Source organism: Rhincodon typus, chromosome 3 (genome assembly GCF_021869965.1).
Source record: "Rhincodon typus isolate 14 chromosome 3, sRhiTyp1.1, whole genome shotgun sequence".
NCBI lineage: Eukaryota > Metazoa > Chordata > Chondrichthyes > Orectolobiformes > Rhincodontidae > Rhincodon > Rhincodon typus.
The window spans coordinates 57,766,114-57,788,356 of NC_063334.1; the positions used below are offsets into that span (position 1 = coordinate 57,766,114).

The window sequence follows — 22,243 nt, forward strand, 5'->3', positions numbered from 1 at the left end:
TCTTTTGAATTCTGTTGGCAGGAGAGTCAGCTTGAGGGTCCAGATTAGCCATTATGTAGGCTTCACATCACACAATTCACAATGACAGGAAGTAATGCTATGTTAAGCATTAAAATCCTTTTTAAGTAATAGTTATGAAAGAATAAGTTTTTATTTTGCATGAGTAATTTAGTAATAGAAACATTGAGTTACTTTTAAAGGATTGCATTTTGTAAACTTTAACAGAATCGAAGCAATATTTAATGCAATATGTAGTGGTGTTTGGCAAAAGTCTGCTGTCTGCATTACACAGCAAAATATCTTGTTATTGCTAAATAATGAAGTAACCTTCATTAACTGTTATCTGTAAATGAACTTAATGATCTTACAGTACGTCAACGACTCTTGTTTTTTGGATCGATTTTTTTTTTAACATTGTACCCAGAGTGAATGAAGTCTTTTTCTCTCCTCTTTTTGCCTTTATCTAGCCATTGGGTTCAGATGGTTTAGGTTATTAGACAGTTTCAAATTCTCTACAGAGGTGTGTCCGTAATAGCTAAGACCCACCTTTTATGTTGAGATCATGATAAGATACTGTTCAAAAACATTTTGTATTTGCCTGCAATAGTCTTTCAATAAGGCATATGTTCTTTAATACAGTTATATCACAGAAGTACTTGTGTGACTTTTTAAAATATTCATTTATGGGATGTGGGCGTCACTGAACAGGCAAGATTTATTGCTCTTGAGAAGGTACCTGTTGAATCACTGCAATTCTTGGAGTGTGGATAGACCCACAGTGCTATTAGGGAGGATGTTCCAGGATTTTGAGCTATGACAGCGAAGGAATGATGATATAATTTCGTGTCAGCATGGTGTGTGACTTGGAGGAGAATTTGCAAATGGTGGTGTTCATAATCTGCTGCCCTTGCCCTTGTTCTGTTCTGAAGTTTGTATTGTATGTTCTACAAAACAGCAGTTCCTTGTATGGTGCAGGGTTGTCTGCATGGCATTGCAAGAGCCAACATGATAGAACCAGTGTAACTTGCTGCAGTTGGAGGCATCCAGCAAAGGCTCCCCTCCTCAGTTCCCTAACTTTGAGAAAATTTGAACTTTTGAAATAAATAAAGAATATATTAACCATTGAGGCAAGGCTAAGATTGGAACTTCGATGTGCAATGCCTTGCCATTTAGATTCTACAATCATGGATGAGAATAATGTATTTTGTAATACAACACAAGTTTTAAGCTTTGAAGGGAGGAATTTTGCAGCCATAAACATTAATCTTTAAGAAAGCAATAGAAGCCAAATAGGAGAAATTTTGAAAAGCTTCAAATTGTGATCCTTATTTAATTCATTTGGCATTTCGGATGGCACATCATAGTAGAATCAATTTTTTAGAATAGTTTTTGATATTTATTTCCTTCAAATTTTTTGCAATTATAAATGATATACAAGTCAGATGTAAAAAGCAAGATAGATTATTATTTTGATGTATTTACCTCAAACAAAGGGCCATTGAGAATACTTGGACTAAATGGTAGCACTACCATAAGAAAGTGTAAGAGGCGTAGAATAAGCTAAAAACCATTTTTTGAAGTCAGTTGCTTCTTGAAGCATCTTGAAATATATGGAGAGAAACAGAGGGATTTATAAGGCCAATTCTAGTTCTTTTTCAATCTATCTAATTTAGAGGAGAGTGCTTATCTAGTTCCAGTCTAAGGATTGTAGAAAATGCTCCTTTCAATCTTCCCTTGGTTAGTGTTTGGTATTCAATTAGATTATTCAGTTAGATTATGGCTGATGCAGTGACAGTTTTATATTTGAGTATTTAGCAAATGAATTTATTCATCAGAACCAGTATGCTATTTATTGGAGCATAATTTGATGTCAAACTGACAGTGAGGCTAGTGGTGCACACCTTCATTTATGTACAACTGGTATAGCCACTCAGATGTACAGTTAAATACAAATATTCAAAAGGTGATATCCCAGATGTACTGTGCTGCATTAGGTTCTTGAAAGTGGTATTATGCTATCTGTCTCACTGTTGAAACATACTGGATAATATGAGGTTACTGTTTTTGGATGGTACATATGAACTACTCACCACAGGATATTATTAAATTTCATTCCTTCCAATCTAAGTATACTACAAATAAATGATAGCTTGACTAGAAGCAGTTAAAACACATTTGGCGCTAAAAATTATCCATTGTAAATGTAGAGACTTGTTCCTTTAGGTTTAATTGTTGGAGATTTTAAAAATCAAGGATTTATGTTTACTTTATGTTTAACATTTTACTTACCCATTTTGTTTCCTTTCATAGTTTTCTCTCATTCTAGTCTATCTATTTCTTTTTCTATACCTATTTTAACATTGGCTTCATCCCACCCTTCTCCATCTCTCTGCTGTTATTTTCAGAGCTCTGCAGTCTGATTGGCAAAGGATTTGCTCATTTTGTCCTGCCCATTCCAGGTATTAGTCTACTGAACCTTTTCTGAACTGCTTTCAAAATATTTACAGCCATACTTGTAAGGAGACCAATACAGTACAAAATATTCTAGATCCAATCTAACCAATATCCTGTATAGCTGAAACATAGCCTTTCACTTTTATATTCAATTCTGCTTGTCATAATCAATAATATTCTATTAGTTTTCCTAATTAATTGCTCTATCTGTGATTTAACCTTTTGCGATTCGTGCACTAGGACATCCAGATCCCTCTGCATTTTAGAGATCTGCAATCTCTCACCATTTGGACAATATCCTTCAATTTTATTCTTCCTGGTAAAATTAACAAGTTTTCCCACATTATACTGCAGTTGCCAGATCTTTGTCCACTTATTAAACTCAGTTATATCCATTTTTTTTCCCAAGGTTCCAAAACAATACAACAGCTTATAAAGCAGTAATTTCTGCTCCTAGAATTTGAGGAAGTCAGCTCCAACACTGAAAATACCTCAAAAAAGGAGCAGCTCTTACAGCAACCAGTTTTTTCCCGTCTTCCATCTTGGATTACCTAGGAGTGTAGGAGTTGGGAGGTAATGTTGCGGCTATACAGGACAATGGTTAGGCCACTTTTGGAATACTGTGTGCAGTTGTGTTCTCCCTGCTGTAGGAAGGATGTTGTGAAACTTAAAAGGGTTCAGAAAAGATTTACAAGGATGTTGCCAGGGTTGGAGGGTTTGAGCTACAAGTAAAGGCTGAATAGGTTGGGGCCATTTTCCCTGGAGTATTGGAGGCTGAGAGGTGACCTTAAAGATGTTTATAAAATCATGAGGGACATGGCTAGGGTAAATAGACAAGGTGTTTTCCCCACGGCGAGGGAGTCCAAAACTAGAGGGAGTAGGTTTAAGGTGAGAGGGGAAAAGATTTAAAAGGGACCTAAGGGGCAACTTTTTCACACAGAGGGTGGTGTGTGTATGGAATGAGCTGACAGAGGAAGTGGTAGAGGCGAGTACAGTTACAATATTTAAAAGGCATCGGGATGGACATATGAATGGGAAGGTTGTAGATGGATATGGACCAAATGCTGCCAAATGGGACTAGATTTATCCAGGATATTGGTCGGCATGGACAAGTTGGACCAAAGTATTTGTTTCCATGTTGTACATCTCTATGACTCCATGACTCTATTTGTAGGTTTCTTATGTCCTCTTTACAACTTATTTCCATACCTATGTTTGTGTTCTCCGCAAATTTAGTACCAAACCTTCGATCTCTTTACCCAAGTCATTCATATAAATTGTAAAAATTGAGGCCCTAGCATTGATCCCAATGGCACACCACATTACTTCTTGCCAACTGGAAAATGACCCACTTGAGCCTAATCTCTGTTTCATGTCAACTGGCCAATCTTCTTTCATTGTCCATATATTACCACCTACTCCATAACCTCTTATTTTCTACAATCAAATGCTATGCAGAAATCTAAGTTCTGTTTTTTAGTACGTTACAAAAGAAAAACATTTTTTGTACACCTTGGTCTGCATATGCCTGTTTCAAGTTAACTAATGTAAATTTAATACCTCATTCTTGATCAAGACCTGCATGAATTTGAAAGGACAGTTATATAGGTTTGACCATAATTTGTGAGATTTAGTTGCTGTTGCTGTATGCAGATCTGCTAATGAGATCTCAGTGCAACAAAGTTTTATCCTCTTTTCTCACTGAGGAGAAAGATGCACATGCACAGGATTCTATTTAACCTTTTTTTTGTACAGTCATTTGTTTATCTGAAGTTCTGTGCAGGACCTAGACAGTGCTGCAAGGTCAGCAAGAATATTGGTCCCAACATTGGTTTGGACAGAGCGGGAGAAAGAGGAGAGCCCTCAACAGAATTGGAACAGTTAACAGTGGAGTAGTAATGATATAACTAGTTGAGTGGGAATTATAGATCAGAATACTGGGACAACTGTCTATTCTTAGAATGGTGCTAATGGATCTTCAGATGGAGCTTCAGCTGATTCACTCTTTACAAAGTACCACCCTAACTCTACAGCTTTGAAATATCTACTTGGGTTATATGCTGAATCTCAACTTTCCGACTTGGATTTTGGGGAATAATACTGTCCATTAGGTCGAGCTGATAAAATTGAGTTACTTGGATGTGTGCAGGAATGGTTGACTATTTGATCCTTGGTCAGATTCACTCAGCTTATGTCAGTTGGCGGAAGTATAGAGGCATTCACAGCCACCTTTGGGCCATTAGAAGAGTGGGAAAATAGGACAGAAATCACAGAATAGTTCATTTATGGTGTCTGCATTTAGGATTTTTGTGGTTGGGTTTCAAGGACTGATACCTCTGTATTGACTTCCCACATTTATGTATTAGAATTGTATGTTGAAACTGGGAGACCTCACTTAACAATGTAAACAATGGAAGCTGGAATATTTTGTTGTGAATTTCTCAAATTACAGAAGTGCTAAGTTTATAGTTGGCTGTCTGATAAGGCACATGATGACAAAGTGCTTGTCATTTGACAGAAACGTCGAATTCAATTGTGATACTCCTCATGGTGTGAAAGCCTATTGACATGCCACAGCTTTACTTGAGGCCAAATCCTTGATGATAGCTGGTGCCTGTATAGTCCTAGTCCTAGTGTGAATTTGTGCCTTCAGGAAAGTGAGCAAACACTGGGGCTGAGGTGAGTCCAGTTTTTTTTGAGGGTTGGAGAGCAATAAAAACATGTTTGTGTTTTGTGTTTGAGCAGCAGGATAAGAGTTTCAGTCAGATATGTGAGCTATTCAGAAGAATGTACATTTAGTTCCTCTCAAATATTGTGATAAGATGGATTAGCTTCATTATCCTATGTGTTTGTTCTGGTGTAATCTTCAATTGTTAACATACTAACCTTTTGAATGGTTAAATCATTCTTGTACTGCTGAGAGAAGAAATTTAGTTTAAAGAGTGGGTTAGAAATCTAGCTTAATAAAAAGAAATCTATGTTTAAGTAGCAAATTTAGCAAAGCAAAACAACATCCAAAGCTGTTTGCAGCAAAGTAATTGAGATTTTACAGTGAACCACATCGAGGAATATTAAGACAGGTGCTTAGTCTTAGACTAAGGCTTAGTCTTAGACAGAGGGGTTTTTTGTGAGCAACTTCGAGGTGGAGAGGTTTAAAAAGGGAATTCCAAAGCTGGGGGCTGAAACAGTGGAAGGCATACACAGCAAAGGTGGAGCAGTGAAGACTGGGGTATGCATAAATGAACTAGAAGAGTATGTGGATTTTGTAGTGTTGTGGAAATTGAAGATGTTGGAGAAGGGAGAGGCCCTGGTGGGATCTTAAGATGAAGATGAAAATTGTAGGAGCTGATGTAGGTTAGCAAGCAACAAGGCTGATGGTTGAACATGACCTAATGCAGGTAAGGCTATGGACAGAATCATCTTGAATGAGCTCAAGCTCATTGAAGAGTGAAAGATGGAAGACTGATCATGAGAGCATTTAATAGTTGAGTTTGAAGGTAACAATTACATGGAGTAGGGTATTAGTTGGAGATGAGCTGACACAGGACCAGAAATGGTAATCCTACAGAGGTGAAAGGAGGCTATCTTCATGAAAGAGGGGGTTATGGTGTTGGAAGCTCAGTTCATGTTAAAAAGTTGGGTTCCAATTTCAGTTTTGGTCTCTGACAGTGGCCAGGAAGAGACCGGGTTTGTAGTTGTGCTGGGGACTGAAAACTACAGCTTTAGTTTGCCTCCTGCCTAATTGAAGAAAATTTCTGCTTAATCAATATTGAACATGCATCATGATAAATTAGAGGCTATGTAGAGATTGAGAAGTAATGATGACATTAGAGAATACAGAACATAAGAGCTAGGAACAGGAGTAGGCAATTCAAACCTTCAAGCCTGCTCTGCCATTCTATATGATCATGGCTGATTGCATTTCTGCCTCAGTTCTACTTTCCTGCCCGCTCTCCATTTCCCTCAACCCATTACCAATTAAAAATTTGTCTATGTCCTCCTTAAATTTATGCCTCAGCATACACCACGCTTTGAAGAATTGAATTCCACAGATTCACAACCCTTTGAGAGAAGTAATTTCTCTCATCTGTTTTAAATCTGCTACCCTTTATTCTAAAGCTTTGACTTCTCGGGTTAGATTGCCCCACTCGAGGAAACATCCTTTCCACATCTACTTTGTCAATCCCCTTCAGCATTTTATATACTTTAATTGGATTTCCTCTCATTCTTATAAACTCCAGAGAGTATAGGCCTAAACTGCTCAATCTCTATTCATAACGCAAGCTCCTTATCTCTCGAATCAATCTAGTGAACCTCCTTTGAACTGCCTGCAATACAACTACATCCCTTCTCAGGTAAGGGGACCAAAACTATATGCAGTATTCCAGGTGCAATCTGACTAATGCCTTGTATGGTTGCAGCAACACTTCCCTACATTTATTTCTGATGGAAGAGAGGATAAATGCCAAAAATTCCATTTTCCTTCCTTATTGCTTGCTGTAGCTGCATACTAATTTTCTGTGATAAGTGCAGAAGGACACCTAGATCCCTCTGCACCGAAGCATTCTGAAGTTTCTTTCCATAACATGCTGATAAAAGGGAGGCATTTCACAGATTTACTTGTCTTTCAGAACATGTCAGGATTTTAGTGACAAGTTAAGAACATGAATATTTCTGAAAAGAGAGACGTGTTGGTGTAGCTTTTTATATTGCATTCATCAGGACAAACATGAATACCAAATTTCTAGCAATCACAGCAAATTATAGCACAGGAGAAAAATGTTCATTGTTAGGTAAATTGACTCTGGCTGAAAGTGTTACTATAGAGAAAACATTAGGGAACTACAGGTCTGTCATGCTTTTGGTAGTTCAAAAAAGATGCACAAGGCTCAAATGTGTTTCTTCAGTTTGCAGAGAATGGGTTCTTGCACGTGAATCATCGTAAAAAGTGAGTTGGAGCATATAATTTAGTGTGTTAACATTTTCATAGGTTTTCATAAGAAATATGTTTTGATGGAATGAGCCTCAACTTCCTGCCCAGTGTATATTTCTAATGTGTTGAAGAAACATTTGAAATTTGGCTTTCTTGTATTCATTCTCATGAGTGCAAGGCAAAGTTTGTGCCACATTTCTCACTTTTCACTAACAAAACAAGTTAAGTACTTTTGTCAGGTTATTAGCGCTATAATATAATGGCCTGGCTTTTATGTGGTACTTTGCTCAATGACACTGAGCTATGTGATTATTTTGAAGTTATGCCTATTTAACATCATGAAAGGAATTAATGCTAGTGGATTATTGCTCGACCTACCCCAAAATACTCTGACCTAGCATGAAATGAGAAGATGTCTGGTTGTGGAGATTAGGTTGATGTTGCAGTCAAAACCTGTCACAGCTGCATGATTTTGATAGACTGGAGGGAATTTTACAAACTGGTCTTTAAATCTTGTTTAATCCTAAGGTCAAAGTTGTTACATTAACAAAATAGGCCTAAAGCAGCCTTCATAAAGTACTAAGCCATAAATGCTATAAAATGCCAGAGCATTTAATAAACTTTTTATATACTAAAATGGTTAAAAGGTGAATCTGTGGGCTGCATCAAAAGCACATTCTTGTTTTGCCCCAGATGAACTATTTTGTTACATTTTAAGGTCCAGTAACTGTATTACATTAGGAATAGAGGGCTGTGATCATTTGGAGTAAAGATAATTGTAATGTGCATTTAAACACAGCACTTCCTCTTCCATTTCCCCTTGAGATGGTCTATAGAATATTACCATCAGGGTTTCTTATCCAGGGTTCTTTCAGCTCCAGTTGGTAAATTATAAATACTGGCCATAGAACTTGCCAATTCTTAACAGCATATTATTCCACACTAGCAGTATTGTCACAAATGTTAATCTTTCAGTAAGTGTCATCAGGCTTCAGTGAGGGTAAATGTATTGGCAGTCAACATCTGCCAACCAAGTCAGATGCTGTCAACACAAAAAAAACTGAACAAAACCTCCCTGTAATTTTTTTTAATAAAAGCCCTGGAATGATTTCAAAGCAGAAATGTAATAATTTGATTCAGATGACAGTTCAAAACCATTGAAGCTTCAATCTTGTGGTTCAGGGCATTGTTATAACCCCTCGATTAGACTAATACAACACAATTGCTCCCAGTCATCAATTATTCTGTATAAATTCCATGAAATAAACAAAGACCAGCATTTGCATTGTATAAATTCAAATGAGTTATCCTTTTGTTTATGTGGGGAGGGTGGACAGACGATTCTCTGGGTTGCTGAAGTTCATGACCAATATCATATTGATTGTTTAGTCAAGTTTTAAAAGCACAATATGAAGACTAACCACTGGAAATGAAATGTTGTCAAGATTCCAGAAGACTCTGCCTTTTGGCTAGAAACCAGTAGTAAAGGTTACATGGGAGGTTACACTGGATTAAATTTCATTGAGGTTTTGTACAATTTACGCGAGACCTCTGACTACTCTTTAGCTTGACTGACCAGCAATAATAGGCAGCTTAGCATTAGCCTCGGAGAAGAATTTGCTGAAGCAGATGGAAGGTTTTTGAAGTTGACAAAATGAGGCTTGAGATGTTAGACAATCTTGTTTCTTGTGCTTGTAACTCTATATTATTCTTTAGCTGCGCTGAAAAATTGTACTGGTAGCTTTATATGTTAAAGGAAAGCTTTAATTTCCTTTCATGAGTCTGGCATTTAAGGATTGTTATCACACATGTTGGTGAGAACCTTGTTCTTTTCAACTAATGAATTTCTATTACATTTACTGACCCAGTGAAGTCAAGAAACAAAAGGGGAACTAAGAACTCTGTACATTTCAGAGTAAATGTCACGTGACTCCACATCATGCTTTTGTTTTAATTTCCTGAAATTATAGCTATCCGAGCATTTAGGGTGGTTTTTGCATGTTTTATTCTGAGTAAATTGCCCCTTAAATATGCTAATCCAACTGACTTCTTCAAATGGCTCATTGTTGCTTGGAATGTAGATTGGAACTGGGTGTATTAAATTGAAGCATGTAACCATTCAAATTGCTATGTCGACGGATAGACGTAAAATGCCTTTGACCAATACAGAGAAAATGACATTAAAGTTTAATGTTGGCTTGATTGTAAACAGTTCTCTTGAATATCTTTGTGTTCTCCAAACTATTTTTAGGTATGTTTCAATTCAAGTTGAATGACTGCAGCATGGAATGCTTGTATAGCTAAGCTTGGCTTACTTATTCTAGAGCTGACTAATAAACCCAGCTTTTTTAAGTTTCAGAGTCTGCTGCCAGGGCAAAGGAGCTAGATTTCAAACTGTAAACTTGGAGCTTCTCACACTTGGAAGGCTGCAGGACTTTCAATTAATACCAGATCATTATAAGGCAGCTATTACATTGCGTTTTGTTGTTGCAGGGAAGACATTTTGGCTGCAGTTTTTATTGCATGCACTGTTCTGAGAATCTTTTTTTTCCATGCTAAACTGAGTAAATAGATTGAAGTTACGTTGTCACTTAGATTTGTTTCTTCCAGTGCTGATGGCATTGCATCATTATGTACGTCAATTTAATGCCTTGCTGTACACCTGCAAATTGAAAGTCTGATTTCAAATCCCACTGCTGGGACTATCACTTCGACTTTAATTAGTCAGCTGGTTCTCAATTTGTACCGCCACGTCTGCATTATTATGAAGTGGAAAGTGGCAATATAACTACAGACTTAAATTAAAAATCCCCTCAATAGTTGGTGTTTGGCAAGAATCTACTGCAAATAAGCTGTCAGACTTTATGGGCTTAGGTAGTAAAATTTTAATTAATGAGTAATGTTAAATGCTTGTTACCCGTGAGTATTTTGTCAGCAGTATGCGGTGCAGTTTAAGCATTTTAAAATGTAGTCTTGGTGGTTCAATAAGAGTGAGGCAATATGTCCATTTTTAAACAAATATCCTTCTTTAATACTTTCATTTGGTAAATTGCTAAGGGCAATGGACAATACTATAAATACTATTGTAAATATAAATATTTTGTAAATACTATATATTTGTTTTGAATATCATAACCATTCATAGGATTGTATAGGGAAATTGAAAGGAATTTTAGTTTTAAAGCAGCTATTATGTCTTCACAGAGCAATTCCCTGTTGGTACCTGATAGTCTGCGAGGCACTGATAAGCGCAGGAATGGACCTGATTATTCTAATGATGTGAAAAAGAGGAAGGTTGATGATAAGGACACCGTGAGCCACTATGTAAGTGCATACAGTCAAGGCTTCGGAAGAATGCAGACTTACCTTCAAATGCAGAACCTAGCCATATTTAGCACAAAATGTGAAACCTTGCTAATATTTAACAAAATATCTATGATGAAATAAAGCATTCAAACAAATATGATTTATGTGTTACAAGTGAGAAGTTTGCTGAGTTACTTAATTGTGAATTTTCTAGAATTATAAAGCTGTTCAATAATGAAGGAGGCCATTTAGCCCATTGTGTGTTCACTGGCTGTTAGAAATAGCTATTGAATAAGTCCCACTCCCCATCTCTTTTCTAAAGCCCTGCAAGAATCTTCTTTTCAAATATGTATATGATTTTGTTTCAGAAGTTACCATTGAATTGGCTTCAGCCAGTCTTTCAGGTTGTGTATTCTGGATCATAGCAATTTGCTATGTTCAAGAAAATAATCTTCTCATCTCCCCGCTGGATTTTTTGTCCATTATCTTAAATACTTGAATTTCCAACTTTTGTGCCAGTGGTAACAGATTCTTTGTATTTGCAAACCATTTTTGAATGCTTGAATGAAATCTGTGTATGGGTTAAGTTCTTAGAAGATCATAAGTGATAAGTAAAAGTGCAACCACATCTGCAGTCCTGCTTGAGGGAGAAAATCTGAGGTCATTCCGCAATTTCAGCTGAGCAAGTGGGATCATGAGAGAAGAGTGCTTAAAAATGACAGCAGAAGAAACACTGTCTGAATATTAACTAGGGCATGTATTGGTACTAATGGGAAATGAATGTTGTGTGGTTGGGATCTAAATATTTAGCCTTGCAAAATAATGTTTCTGGAGTCCTTGAAACTTTCTGTAAGAACTCTTTTTATTTCAGTTTGATCTATTCACAGATTATTTACACAATAGGTTAGAGAGGTCTGCTCTCTTCCAGCTAGTTTTACTTAATCACTGACTCTGACTTATGTCATCTGCAATGTCAACTTATCATGCTTCAAATCTGTTACTCTAGATATTCCACCAAGTCTTCATCTCATTAAACTTACTTTCTAAACATTTCCTCTAAAGTCTCAGGTTTCACAGGGTTAGTTTCTGATGCTTTGGCCAATCTCTCTGAAATCCTGATCTCATTCTGAGGTTGAGGATGTTCTGCACTTTCCATTCTGTCAGTACGAGTGTTTCTCTGCTAAGTTAGTTGTAGACTTTCTGCTTCCTCTTCTTCCGAAAGATATTTCCAAATTTTTATTGATTTCTTATATAATAATATCAATGCATTTGAGTTCTCCTTATAATCTCGTGATCTGTTTTAACCTTACCCCATCTCAGTTTTTTTTTGCGATCATCCCTTCTCTGTTGATCTCTTACCCATGCTCTCTCCCTGGGTTACAGCTGTAGTAACTCTTGTGTTCTGTATCTTCTATTGAAGTTTTGAGACTTGGTGTTTCTATGTTTCTCCTCACAATCTTTCACTTTGTTGTGATCCGTCTCAGTGATGAGAGCTTTTAATATCTAAGCAAAAGATGAAAGTTGTATTTTCAATCGCTTGCTCATCAGTAGCTCTTGATGATAATAATAACTCATTTTGTAGTGATGAGGATCGGTAATTTAGAGCAGGATTGAAATTTTGTTTATCTTTAGTAATCCTTTCATTGTCTGTGCTCCCTCCTGAGCTTCTCCATTTGCTTGAGTATAGTGAGGTGAACTGGTAACATAAGTGAAATTGTATTCCCGTGTGAATCTTTTAACCTGCCTGTGCAAACTATGGACCATTGATACTACTGTCTGGAATTTTGTGCATTGAGTGGATTCTCCAGGTGATTTTATTGCTACCTCTGCTGTGATACACTTTGAATGATAGTTATGATGAAAATGAAGATCTTCCCTTTGAACTCAAATAAAGCCATTCTCCGGCCTTTAATGGAAAATATTAAGGTAATGGTCGTCCTCTTTTCTCTTGACATTTTTGTAGCACAAGGCATACACCTAGTGACCAGTTCCTGTATAGAGTGGCCACCTGATTGATTGATTGCCCTTGAATGATACTTTGTAATTCCTAAGTGTCCGTGGTGGATTTTTTTGAAAAATCTCAAACTGAAAATTTCTCAGTATTTACTAATCTCTGGTTGAATGCTAGTGATATAATAAAACAAAGAACTATGGATGCTGGAGATCTGAAACAAATGTAAACCAAAATTGCTGGAGAATCTCAGCAGGTCTGGTAGCATCTGGAGAGAGAAAACAGAATTAACATTTTGAGTCCAGTGACCCTTCCTCAGAACTACTTCTGTTCTGTTCTACTAGATCTGAAGGGCTACAACTCAAAATATTAACCAATGACAGTGAGGTGTTTGCGCTGTTCAGAATACTGGTGCAGTAATTAATTGTTCCATATATAGTCTCCCCATCTTTCCAGACAGTATTTCTGGGCTTGGATGTATTCTTCATCTTGTTCTTGGACTTCTTCCAACTTCCTTTACATAACTGATAAGTTCTTTTGCAACTTCTGATGTGTAGGCTTCAACTTACTCCATGAATTCTAAGTCGTCTTGTTCTGTTCCATTCAATGATACCCTTGAAAGTCTACCTTCTGTTGTTTGGTCCTTCTGTCTTAGATTCTTCGTAGGCACAATTCTCTGTCAAACAGTAAAGATCATTAATGAATGAATCCATGCCTTCCTCTGGCCTAAATTATTGCTATTAAACTTTGCCTGTTCAGTAATTAAATTTAATTCAACTCTAAAATAAGCATTGAATACACGTAATGAACTTTCATATGATGCTGCACTCTCAATGCCTTGCCTTATTAATATATTGGTAGCGATAGTTCCCACAGGGAATGTACTGACTTTGTTCTTCTAGCCTGCCTTATTTAATCCTGAAGCAGTTTCGTACATGGTACATCTTTCTTCTACTTCCCCATTCCTGGATCTGGGTGTGGTCTGTTGAATGTTTCTGTGGGTGGTAGGTTGGTTTTCGTATCTCTCCTGAGCCCTAGAGCTGTTACTGCAGCTGCTACAATGTCTTGCGGTTTATTGATTGGGGCATTGCTCACTGTTTTACAGCTTTTTGCTTTCCCACCAGGCCTCCAATGTCCTGGTGAGCCTTTGAAAACATATTTTTCTGTTTTTCTTGACTGTGAGATTCCCTTCAGTTGCTGACTTTGATGCTTTCTCTGCCTTTCCTGTTGCCACCATGTTTTGTCTTGTGTTTGAAGTCTAGCTCTGCTTAGTTTCCCAAAGAAATACTGCCAATGTCCATTGCAACTTCCTGCAAGAACTTGTTAATTACAGCTTTATCTAGACATACATTATCTTCAAAAGGTTAGAACTTCTGCTCCCTTCCAACACTCTCCACTTGATCTTGTGACTTTAATGCCATTGCATCATCAACATCATCAGCAAGTATGCTTCTGTTGTTAATCCCATTCTCTCCAGGGAAAAAAAAACTCCTGCTTCTCATGGCCCCGTCAATCCTGTCATGGTGCTTCTCTTCTCCCGAAGCTGAAGTTGTCTCACATGAAATGCCAGATTTTCCAGGATTTGTGAATCTCGGGAACACACTTGCAAAACCTGCAGATGACTGAATTGGAGGCTACCAACTTTATTAAATATTTAAATTGCTGCCAACATGCCTGCTGTAAATGGGTTAGTTCCAGGTTGGAGGTGACTTCATAAAATACTCAGAATTTTGCCTGACACTACCCTATCCACCCCCAAATCTTATTTATTTATTCATGTTAAAACTTGCCAGCTATGTCCTAACCTACCTCTGCCTAGTGACTGCTGATAGTCTACTACAGTTGACTTTGTACCTGCTGAATGCATGCTATATTCATAGTGTGGTATCTAGACTGATCAAGCCATTAGTCCTAACAAATTTTAATTTTTCAGTTCATCTGAAAATATTTATCTTGTTTTAAAGGACAGTGACGGAGATAAAAGTGATGACAATTTAGTAGTGGATGTTTCTAATGAGGTTTGTACTTTTTTTCATTTTGTGTGTCATGCTGTCTCCTACTTTATTAATGACCTTGCTGCAATGTTTAACTTTTGTTGTTTTGAAAGGATGCTAGATACAATATTCAATGTTACTTAACATTTTGCTTGAAATAATGGAAAATGGAACTTAATTCAATGTAATAAGCATTTTACATTGTCTTCACACAGTGTAATTTCAAGACTTTTTTTTTCCCTCTTCCCATTCCAATTGTTTAAAGATGTTTATCTGTATTGAGCAATGGTTCAATGGAAATCCAAGTACCAAGACAACTTGCAAGTTCAAAGGATATTTCATCATAATAGGCTTTACAGCTGAAATCGATCCTCCTTTTAGTTGCTGTCAACCCACAAGAATATTACAGCACTTAACAGCAACATGAGCAGGAACCCCAATTGAAATTTACCACCATCCCCAAACGCTGAGAGACTCTGGTCAAGTCTTTATCAGCTTATTTATACTGGTTTTGATTCTCTTGTTTAGATAAAAATATTGAGTTTGATGAGAAGGTGCACTGTTCTTTCTTCTGTGTTCCAGTTTATAAATCTTGATGTCTTCTGATAAACATTTCAATGTCTTATCTCTATGTTTGCTGTGTTGGGGTAGATCATTGTGTGTGAACAGGGAATCATAGCCTTCTTTAGAAGGATGAATAGTTAACCAATTTCCCCAGACTGTCTTCATCCGTAACTTTATTTGCAAGTTGGATTTTTAGAGCATTTATTGTGCTGAGGGATGTGAAGATAAAATATCATGCTGTGATTTGGTTTATTTTAAAATCTTGTTTGGTCCTTCTTTATGTTCTCTGGTGTGGAGGATATCTGTGCCAACAGTTGGAATGTTTTCCATTTTAGGTATTGGTATCATAGTCTAAACCTTTCCTTCACCTCTTTTAACCCCAACACAGAGGACACCCCTTGCATTCTCTCCTTGAATTGCATCATTGATCTACTTTCCCTTTCTGCTGTCAGCTATCACTTAAAATCATTGGGATAGATTACTAATTAGTGCCACATTGTACCTGAATTTTCATTATGAATAGACGGAAGCATTACACTTAGACCTGAATTTGCCCCTCTATGTCCAATAGAAAGGAGAGTTTGATGTGGACTTTAGCCTGGAGGTGAGTTCTGCCTGGTTGGGAGGATAGAGAATGATGCCATGAGGTCAAAGAAATAATTTTCTAGTATGCCCTACAGAAGTCAACTGCCATACTCCTGCAGGTTTCTTATTGACAGGCTTGGAGACCTTTCAGACAAGAAGCTTGCTTTGCAGGGTTAAAATTTACCAGAGCAGATAGATGAATGATATGGTGATGGGATGGCCCAGATCAAAGGAGTGATTGGAGAATCCTGTGGTGGTCCATAAGTGTCAATTACTGTGGGAGTCTCAGATGGTGGTTTGGCAGGTTCCAACCACAGGTAAGGAGATGGGGAACACTGCTGTAAAGGCACTTACCTTGCAGATTCACCTGTTCTCCCCATCTTTAAGTTACCAGGTTTCCTCAGGTCTGGGAGACTTGCTATCTATGGTGGAAATCAGCCCAATTACCCCACCCAAGTTGTAGCTAAAATCCCTCAGCCCTGGAACAATTTTTGTACATTTCCTCTGCCCTCCCTCAAGGACCTTCCTAAATTGTGATGACTAAGACTTGATGCAAAACTCCAATTGTGGCTTAACCAGAGCCCTATAAACTTTTAACAAAACTTCTGTTTCTCTCCTTAATTACCCTGAGGCACAAGATCTCACATGCTTTGCTAATTACTCTCCAATATGACCTTCAAAGATCTATGCTCATGAACCCCCAAGTCCCCATGTCTCTGTTTACTCTTTAGAACTATGCTATTAAGTCAATATTATCTTTCACTATTCTTCTGCCAAAATGTATTGCCTCAGACTTTACTGCTTAATTTCTATCATTTGTCTACCTGTTCTATTAAACTAGGTATCAAACATGGCAGTCAATTTATATCATCCTTACTGTTGGTCACACCTCATCTTTGACAAATTCTGAAATTTTATTTTGTATTCCAAAGTTGTAGTAATTAATATCTATCAAAGAAAGCAGTTATCATTACATTGAAACTTGGGAAAAACCATTGTCTGCCATCCTTCTGTCTAAACAACAGCCATTTACCCTGGCATGCTCGTTTTGATCCTACAACCAACTTTTTATCAAAGCCACTGATGGTATTATTCCATGAGCCTGAATTTTATTAACCTGCCTTTTATCTGGCAAAGTTGTCAATTTGTTAATGCATGAATCTCAAGAATATTTTCTATCTGTTGTGTAGGACCCATCATCGCCACGAGGCAGTCCTGCCCACTCACCACGTGAAAATGGCTTGGATAAATCTCGCTTACTCAAGAAGGATGCTTCCAGTAGCCCAGCTTCCACAGCATCTTCTGGCAGCTCCTCATCTCTCAAATCCAAAGAGCTAGGCCATGTGAGTATCAGGTGTAAACGTTTTCATTTAAATTATGCCAGAAGCTGCACAAATCAAAGTTGGTTAACAATGGAAATGTATTTGTTACCTTAAAAATAATTTAGAGCAGAAACTAAATGACTTTAGTATAACAAGATTAGACACATCCATAATTGTGGCTATACAATAATTTTGCTCATGTTGGCAAACCCTATTTTGTTTAGAATTGGGAATAAAGCATTATGTAAATGCTGTCTTGATATTTGGCGTTGGAAATATTTGAAGTAAGTCCTATAAAGATTAAAGATTGAGTCTTGCAGATGATTTTTAAAACCATGCATGCTAAATTGTGCACATGTGGTGGAATAAGTATTTATACTGTGAGACGTCTTGATCCCAAATTTACCAGGGAAGTAATTTAGTATATACTAGTAGTTATATTATAGATGTTTAGCAGCTTAGATAAATTCAACTGTTTCACAAAACATTGTCAGTGTAACTTGCCTGAAAGTGACTTCCCCTTCAAGGACTCTGAGTGCCGTGAAGATGCAGTATTGAGATTCTTCATGTCTGCGAGCTGCACAAAATAATCAGTTGTTTTGCTGCAATTCCATTTTTATAAATTGAGATGTATTTTACTGTTTTAAATAAACTAACCCACAAAGTTGTTCAACCCCTGATAGATAATTGATTATAAGACCATAATCAATAATATTTCATGGTGGCATTTGATAAGATAACATTGTGCTGATGATACCTCCTGCTCTTGATCAGTTAGCAAGCAGGTAATTTACAGGTGAAGCACATGGTTAACATTCTTGAAAAACAGTTTGCTGGTGAGGGAAGAAAACTGGCAGACACAATCGTATATGCACATAGCGAATGAAGTCCTTAAAGTCCTTTAAGAAGACTTAACATCTAGCTCGTTGCTGCTTTGTGTCTGCAAGCTACACATGCAGAAATCAGTTGTTTGTTTTCTCCAGTGTCTGCTTTATAACTTATAATGTAGTTTAATGTGTTGCAAAGCAGACATTAGAGAAACAAAACAACCAATTTCAGTATGTGCAGCTTGCCGGCACAAAGCAGCATGGAGTCAGATGTTAGGTTTTTTTTTTGAAGAACTTTAAGGGCTTAATTTGCTATGTGTTTTAAGTAAACGAATCTACTGATTCGTGATGAGTGATTGATTATTGGACCATTAACATTATCATGACACAGCATCAAATTCAGATTTAACTCCACATGCTGATGTTGTCTGTTAATTAGTTTAAACAATTAGGTTTGGTTTTAAAACGTTTATTAGTGTCTGTTACCTGAGATGCCAGTGCAAAACTTATCTTTTATGCTTTTCTATTGACAGTATGTATTGTGAAGTACGATTTACATGCTGCATGTAAATGCAGGATTTTATAATGTATAACCTTGACTGAGAGAAGACAGATATGATCTGAATGATCATTGTTTGTCTGACGTAAAAGTGCATGAGTGCAACATGCAGCAATGCAACAATTAGTACCTAATTTTGCAACTGGAAGTTTTATTCAAGTAATGCCATTTTATATATTTGAAGAGAAGCTAGCCTTCTAGTTTCCATTTGCAATCTAATCTGTAATCTCAAAATAGCTGGAAAGTATTCATTCAGATGTCTACATAGATCAGTCATGTAGTAACAGACTGAATGTTTACATTCAATTCCTGGAGTGGAATTTTCCCATGCCTGGAGTGACATGGGCATTGGTGAGAAATGTGGGAAAATAGGCAAGAATGAAACAATCTAATTCTTGACATCAAAATAAAATTTCCAATTTTTCCTTTGAGGTTTCCATGGCGAGATTAGAATTTCACAATAAGTGGCAACTAACTCATTTTCATGTATTTACATCTGATTAATAATTCAAGTTGTCTCATTTATGTGCAGCTTGCAGTTTTTGCCTCCTTTCTTAAGCAATTAGATAGCAACAATTCTAAATTGAAAGTCAAAAATTACCTGACAGATGCAGCTCTCTGCTTCTTTATCTAAACCTCCATTTTAAAATCATCTCGCCAACATGTCTTTGAATTCTCTATTGACAACATCCTCGTTCACCTAAGTCAGCAGTGACAAACCACCAGTCTTACCACATTATCATGGCCAATTTTAGGCTGGCTTAGACTTTATTTAAAGTCGTCACTTTGGAGCTCAGGGGAACCATTGACTTGCATGCTTGTGATGGATTGCTTTGCAAACAGGATACATAACTATCTCTTGCATCTATACATGATGCATCCTAGAGCTCTTAACTTCATTTTGTAGCATTAATTCACTTTGCACTTAATTGGAACTACCAGCTTCAGTGATTTCTTTTTGTATTCACTCATGAGACATGGGCATCGCTGGCTGGAACTGTATTGCCTGTAAAATGCCATTAGAGAGGGAATTCCATGCTTTTGACCCAACAACACTGAAGGAAAAGTGGTATATTTCCAAGTCAGGATGGTGAGTGGCTTGGAGGGGAACTTGCAGGTGGCGGTGTTCTCATATCTGCTGCCCTTGCCTTTTTAGTTGTAAGAGATTGCCGATTTGGAAGGTACTATTTAAGGATTTTTTGTGAATTTCTGGAGTATTTCTTGTAGATAGTGCATACTGCTGCTACTGAATGTCAATGGTAGAGGATGTGGACATTGTGGATATGGTGCCAATCAACAGGCTTCTTTGTCCTGGATGGCGCTAAGTTTCTTGTGTGTTCTCGGAGCTGCATCCGAGCAAGCGGGAAGTATTCCATCACACTCCTTACGTGTGCTTTGTAGATGGTGGATTAGCTCTGGGGAGTCAGCAGGTGAGTCACTCACCACAGTATTCCAGGTCTCTGACCTGCTCTTTTTGCCACTTGTCTTTACAGAACCAGTCCAGTTCAGTATATGGTCGACGGTAACCCCCAGCATGTTGCTAGTGATTCTATGATGGTGACATTAAATGTCCAGGGGTAATAGTTAGATTTTATCTTGTTGGAAATATTCATTGCCTGGCATTTGTGTGGAACTAATGTTACTTACATAGCTCTTTAGCCAAAGGACAGGATAGGTCAGCACTTGTGGAGTATAAGGTGGAACAGAGCTGTTGAGTGGAGATTGTACATGCATGTGGACCATAATCATTGGTGAGATTTGTATGCGGTGGTAGTGTAATGATTGGAACCAGGTTGACTTTGTTGACTACGAGGTCATTGATTGGCCCAGGTTAACAACCCCAATCAGGAAAGCCCTGGCTGACTAATATAACCAGGACTTGGGCCTGGCCAAGCTGGCCATTAAAAGTTTCAGGCAGCGGGCCATGGAGAGGGCCATTATGGCTGACTGCCTGCCCTCTTCCGTGGCTACATCCGTGCCTGGGTGTCCCTGGAAAAGGACCACGCGGTGTGCACTAGCGCTGTTGTTGCCTTTCGGGAGAGGTGGGCACCGCGGGCTGTGGAGTGTTTTATTTCCTCCTCCAACTCCATTTTGATTTGATCCCTACCCTTCCCCTCTCTTTTTCTCTCACATAGGCATTGCCTCTACTGAGGCTCTGCCTGGTACAGGTTCCATGGCCACATGGGTGTTTTTCCTGGTGGTGGTATCTTAACAAAGTTATTTGTACACCTGGTGGGTTTTTTTTTTTACTGTGTCTCACACCTGCACATACACACAAAAAAAGAAGAAAAAGTAACCAAAAAAAAAACAAAAAATAAGATGACCAGGAGATAAGAATCTCCTCAGTTCAGGCAAATGACTCTGAGCTGGTTGGCCACAGCCAGTGTATTGGGCACAAGTAAATAAAGGGTCACTTAGTGATGGGATACCAGCCTGTGTGTAGTTATTTCAGGTAGAGTCATTGTGAGTGTGTGGTAGCAGCAAGGAGATGGTGGTACTTACCCCTGCAGTGCACCAAAGATCATTGACCTTTTGCCTACACTTCTATGTGATCTGATAACCCTGAGGATAGCACTGACCTGGACCACAATCTGTGTCCAGGCAGGCGGTGTTTGGTGCTTCTGCCTCCTCTCGTAGTCTGCCAATAGATGGCCTTCCTCTTGATCACACTGACCACTAAAACCTCCAGGTCCTTATCTGGAAAACAGGATGCCAGCTTCCCTTTCTGAGACATTTTGTTCTCTTAAGATGATGATGTGTGAGGTAGTTCCTGGCTTGCAGCATCTGGAATGGTGTGCAGCTGGGCCTTAAACAAAGTGTCACTGGTTTATTAGCCATTGGAAAGGGCAGTAATTTCACCTGTCCTGCTGCATGATTGCATGAGAAGGTTGCCAAAGAGACATTAATGACGTAAGGAGCCGAATATAACATAAAAATGTTTATTGCAAGCCATGACTGGAAGGGAGGAAGATATCGAGACAGTGAGCAGCAGCTAAAAGAGTGGATTTCCAGAAGATATTGAACAAGGTGTCATGTGAAAGGTTTTTGTACAAGATAGGAGCTAATGGTATTGGGTGCAATGTATTAGAATGGTGTGAAGATTGGTTAACACATAGGAAACAAACAATCATATTTAATGAGTCTTTTTCAGGTTGGAGCAGAGTGCAACAAAGATCAGTCCTAGGGCCTCAATTATTTACTATCTGTATGAAATACTTGGAGGAGGAGGCAGAATGTAATATATCTGACAGATGAAATTTAAGTAGAAAAACATGATTTTCTGCACTTTAATAGGCAGAATCAAAAGACAGTCTATCATTTAAATGTAGAGAGACTCCAAGAAGTTACAGGTCAGAGGAATCTGGGTGTTCTTGTGCATGAAACGTAATGAGATAGCATGCAAGTAATTTAGAAGAATAATGGAGTTTTGCCCCTTATTGTGAGGGGTTTGGAGATTAGAAATAGCAAACGCTGGTGACAATTTTTCCAACACCACAATAGGGTGATTGTGAGGCTGCACCTGCAGTGCTGTGTATAATTTTAATTACTGTATTTAAAAAAGGATATATTAGTATCAGAGGCAATTCAAAAGAGCTTTGTTAGACTGATTCCTGGGATGAAGAGATTGAGATATCAAGACTGGCTAAACAGGTTAGGCCTTTAGCCTTGAGAAGTTAGATGACTGAAGGGTGATCTTATTGAAACAGAAAACTCTGAGGGTACTTGACAGGGCAAATGTTAAGATGGT

General features: G+C 37.9%; 1 protein-coding gene across 1 annotated transcript in view; it reads left to right on the forward strand.

The window, feature by feature from the left end:
- LOC125481632 (transducin-like enhancer protein 1) overlaps positions 1-20,021 on the forward strand; it is a 39,116-nt gene extending 19,095 nt beyond the window's left edge. The window contains exons 3-6 of the mRNA XM_048593451.1: positions 10,592-10,711; positions 14,609-14,662; positions 16,978-17,130; positions 19,989-20,021. Of these exons, the coding sequence (XP_048449408.1) occupies positions 10,592-10,711; positions 14,609-14,662; positions 16,978-17,130; positions 19,989-20,021 (360 nt within the window). The remainder of the gene's footprint in view (positions 1-10,591; positions 10,712-14,608; positions 14,663-16,977; positions 17,131-19,988) is intronic.
- Positions 20,022-22,243: the final 2,222 nt, after the last annotated feature.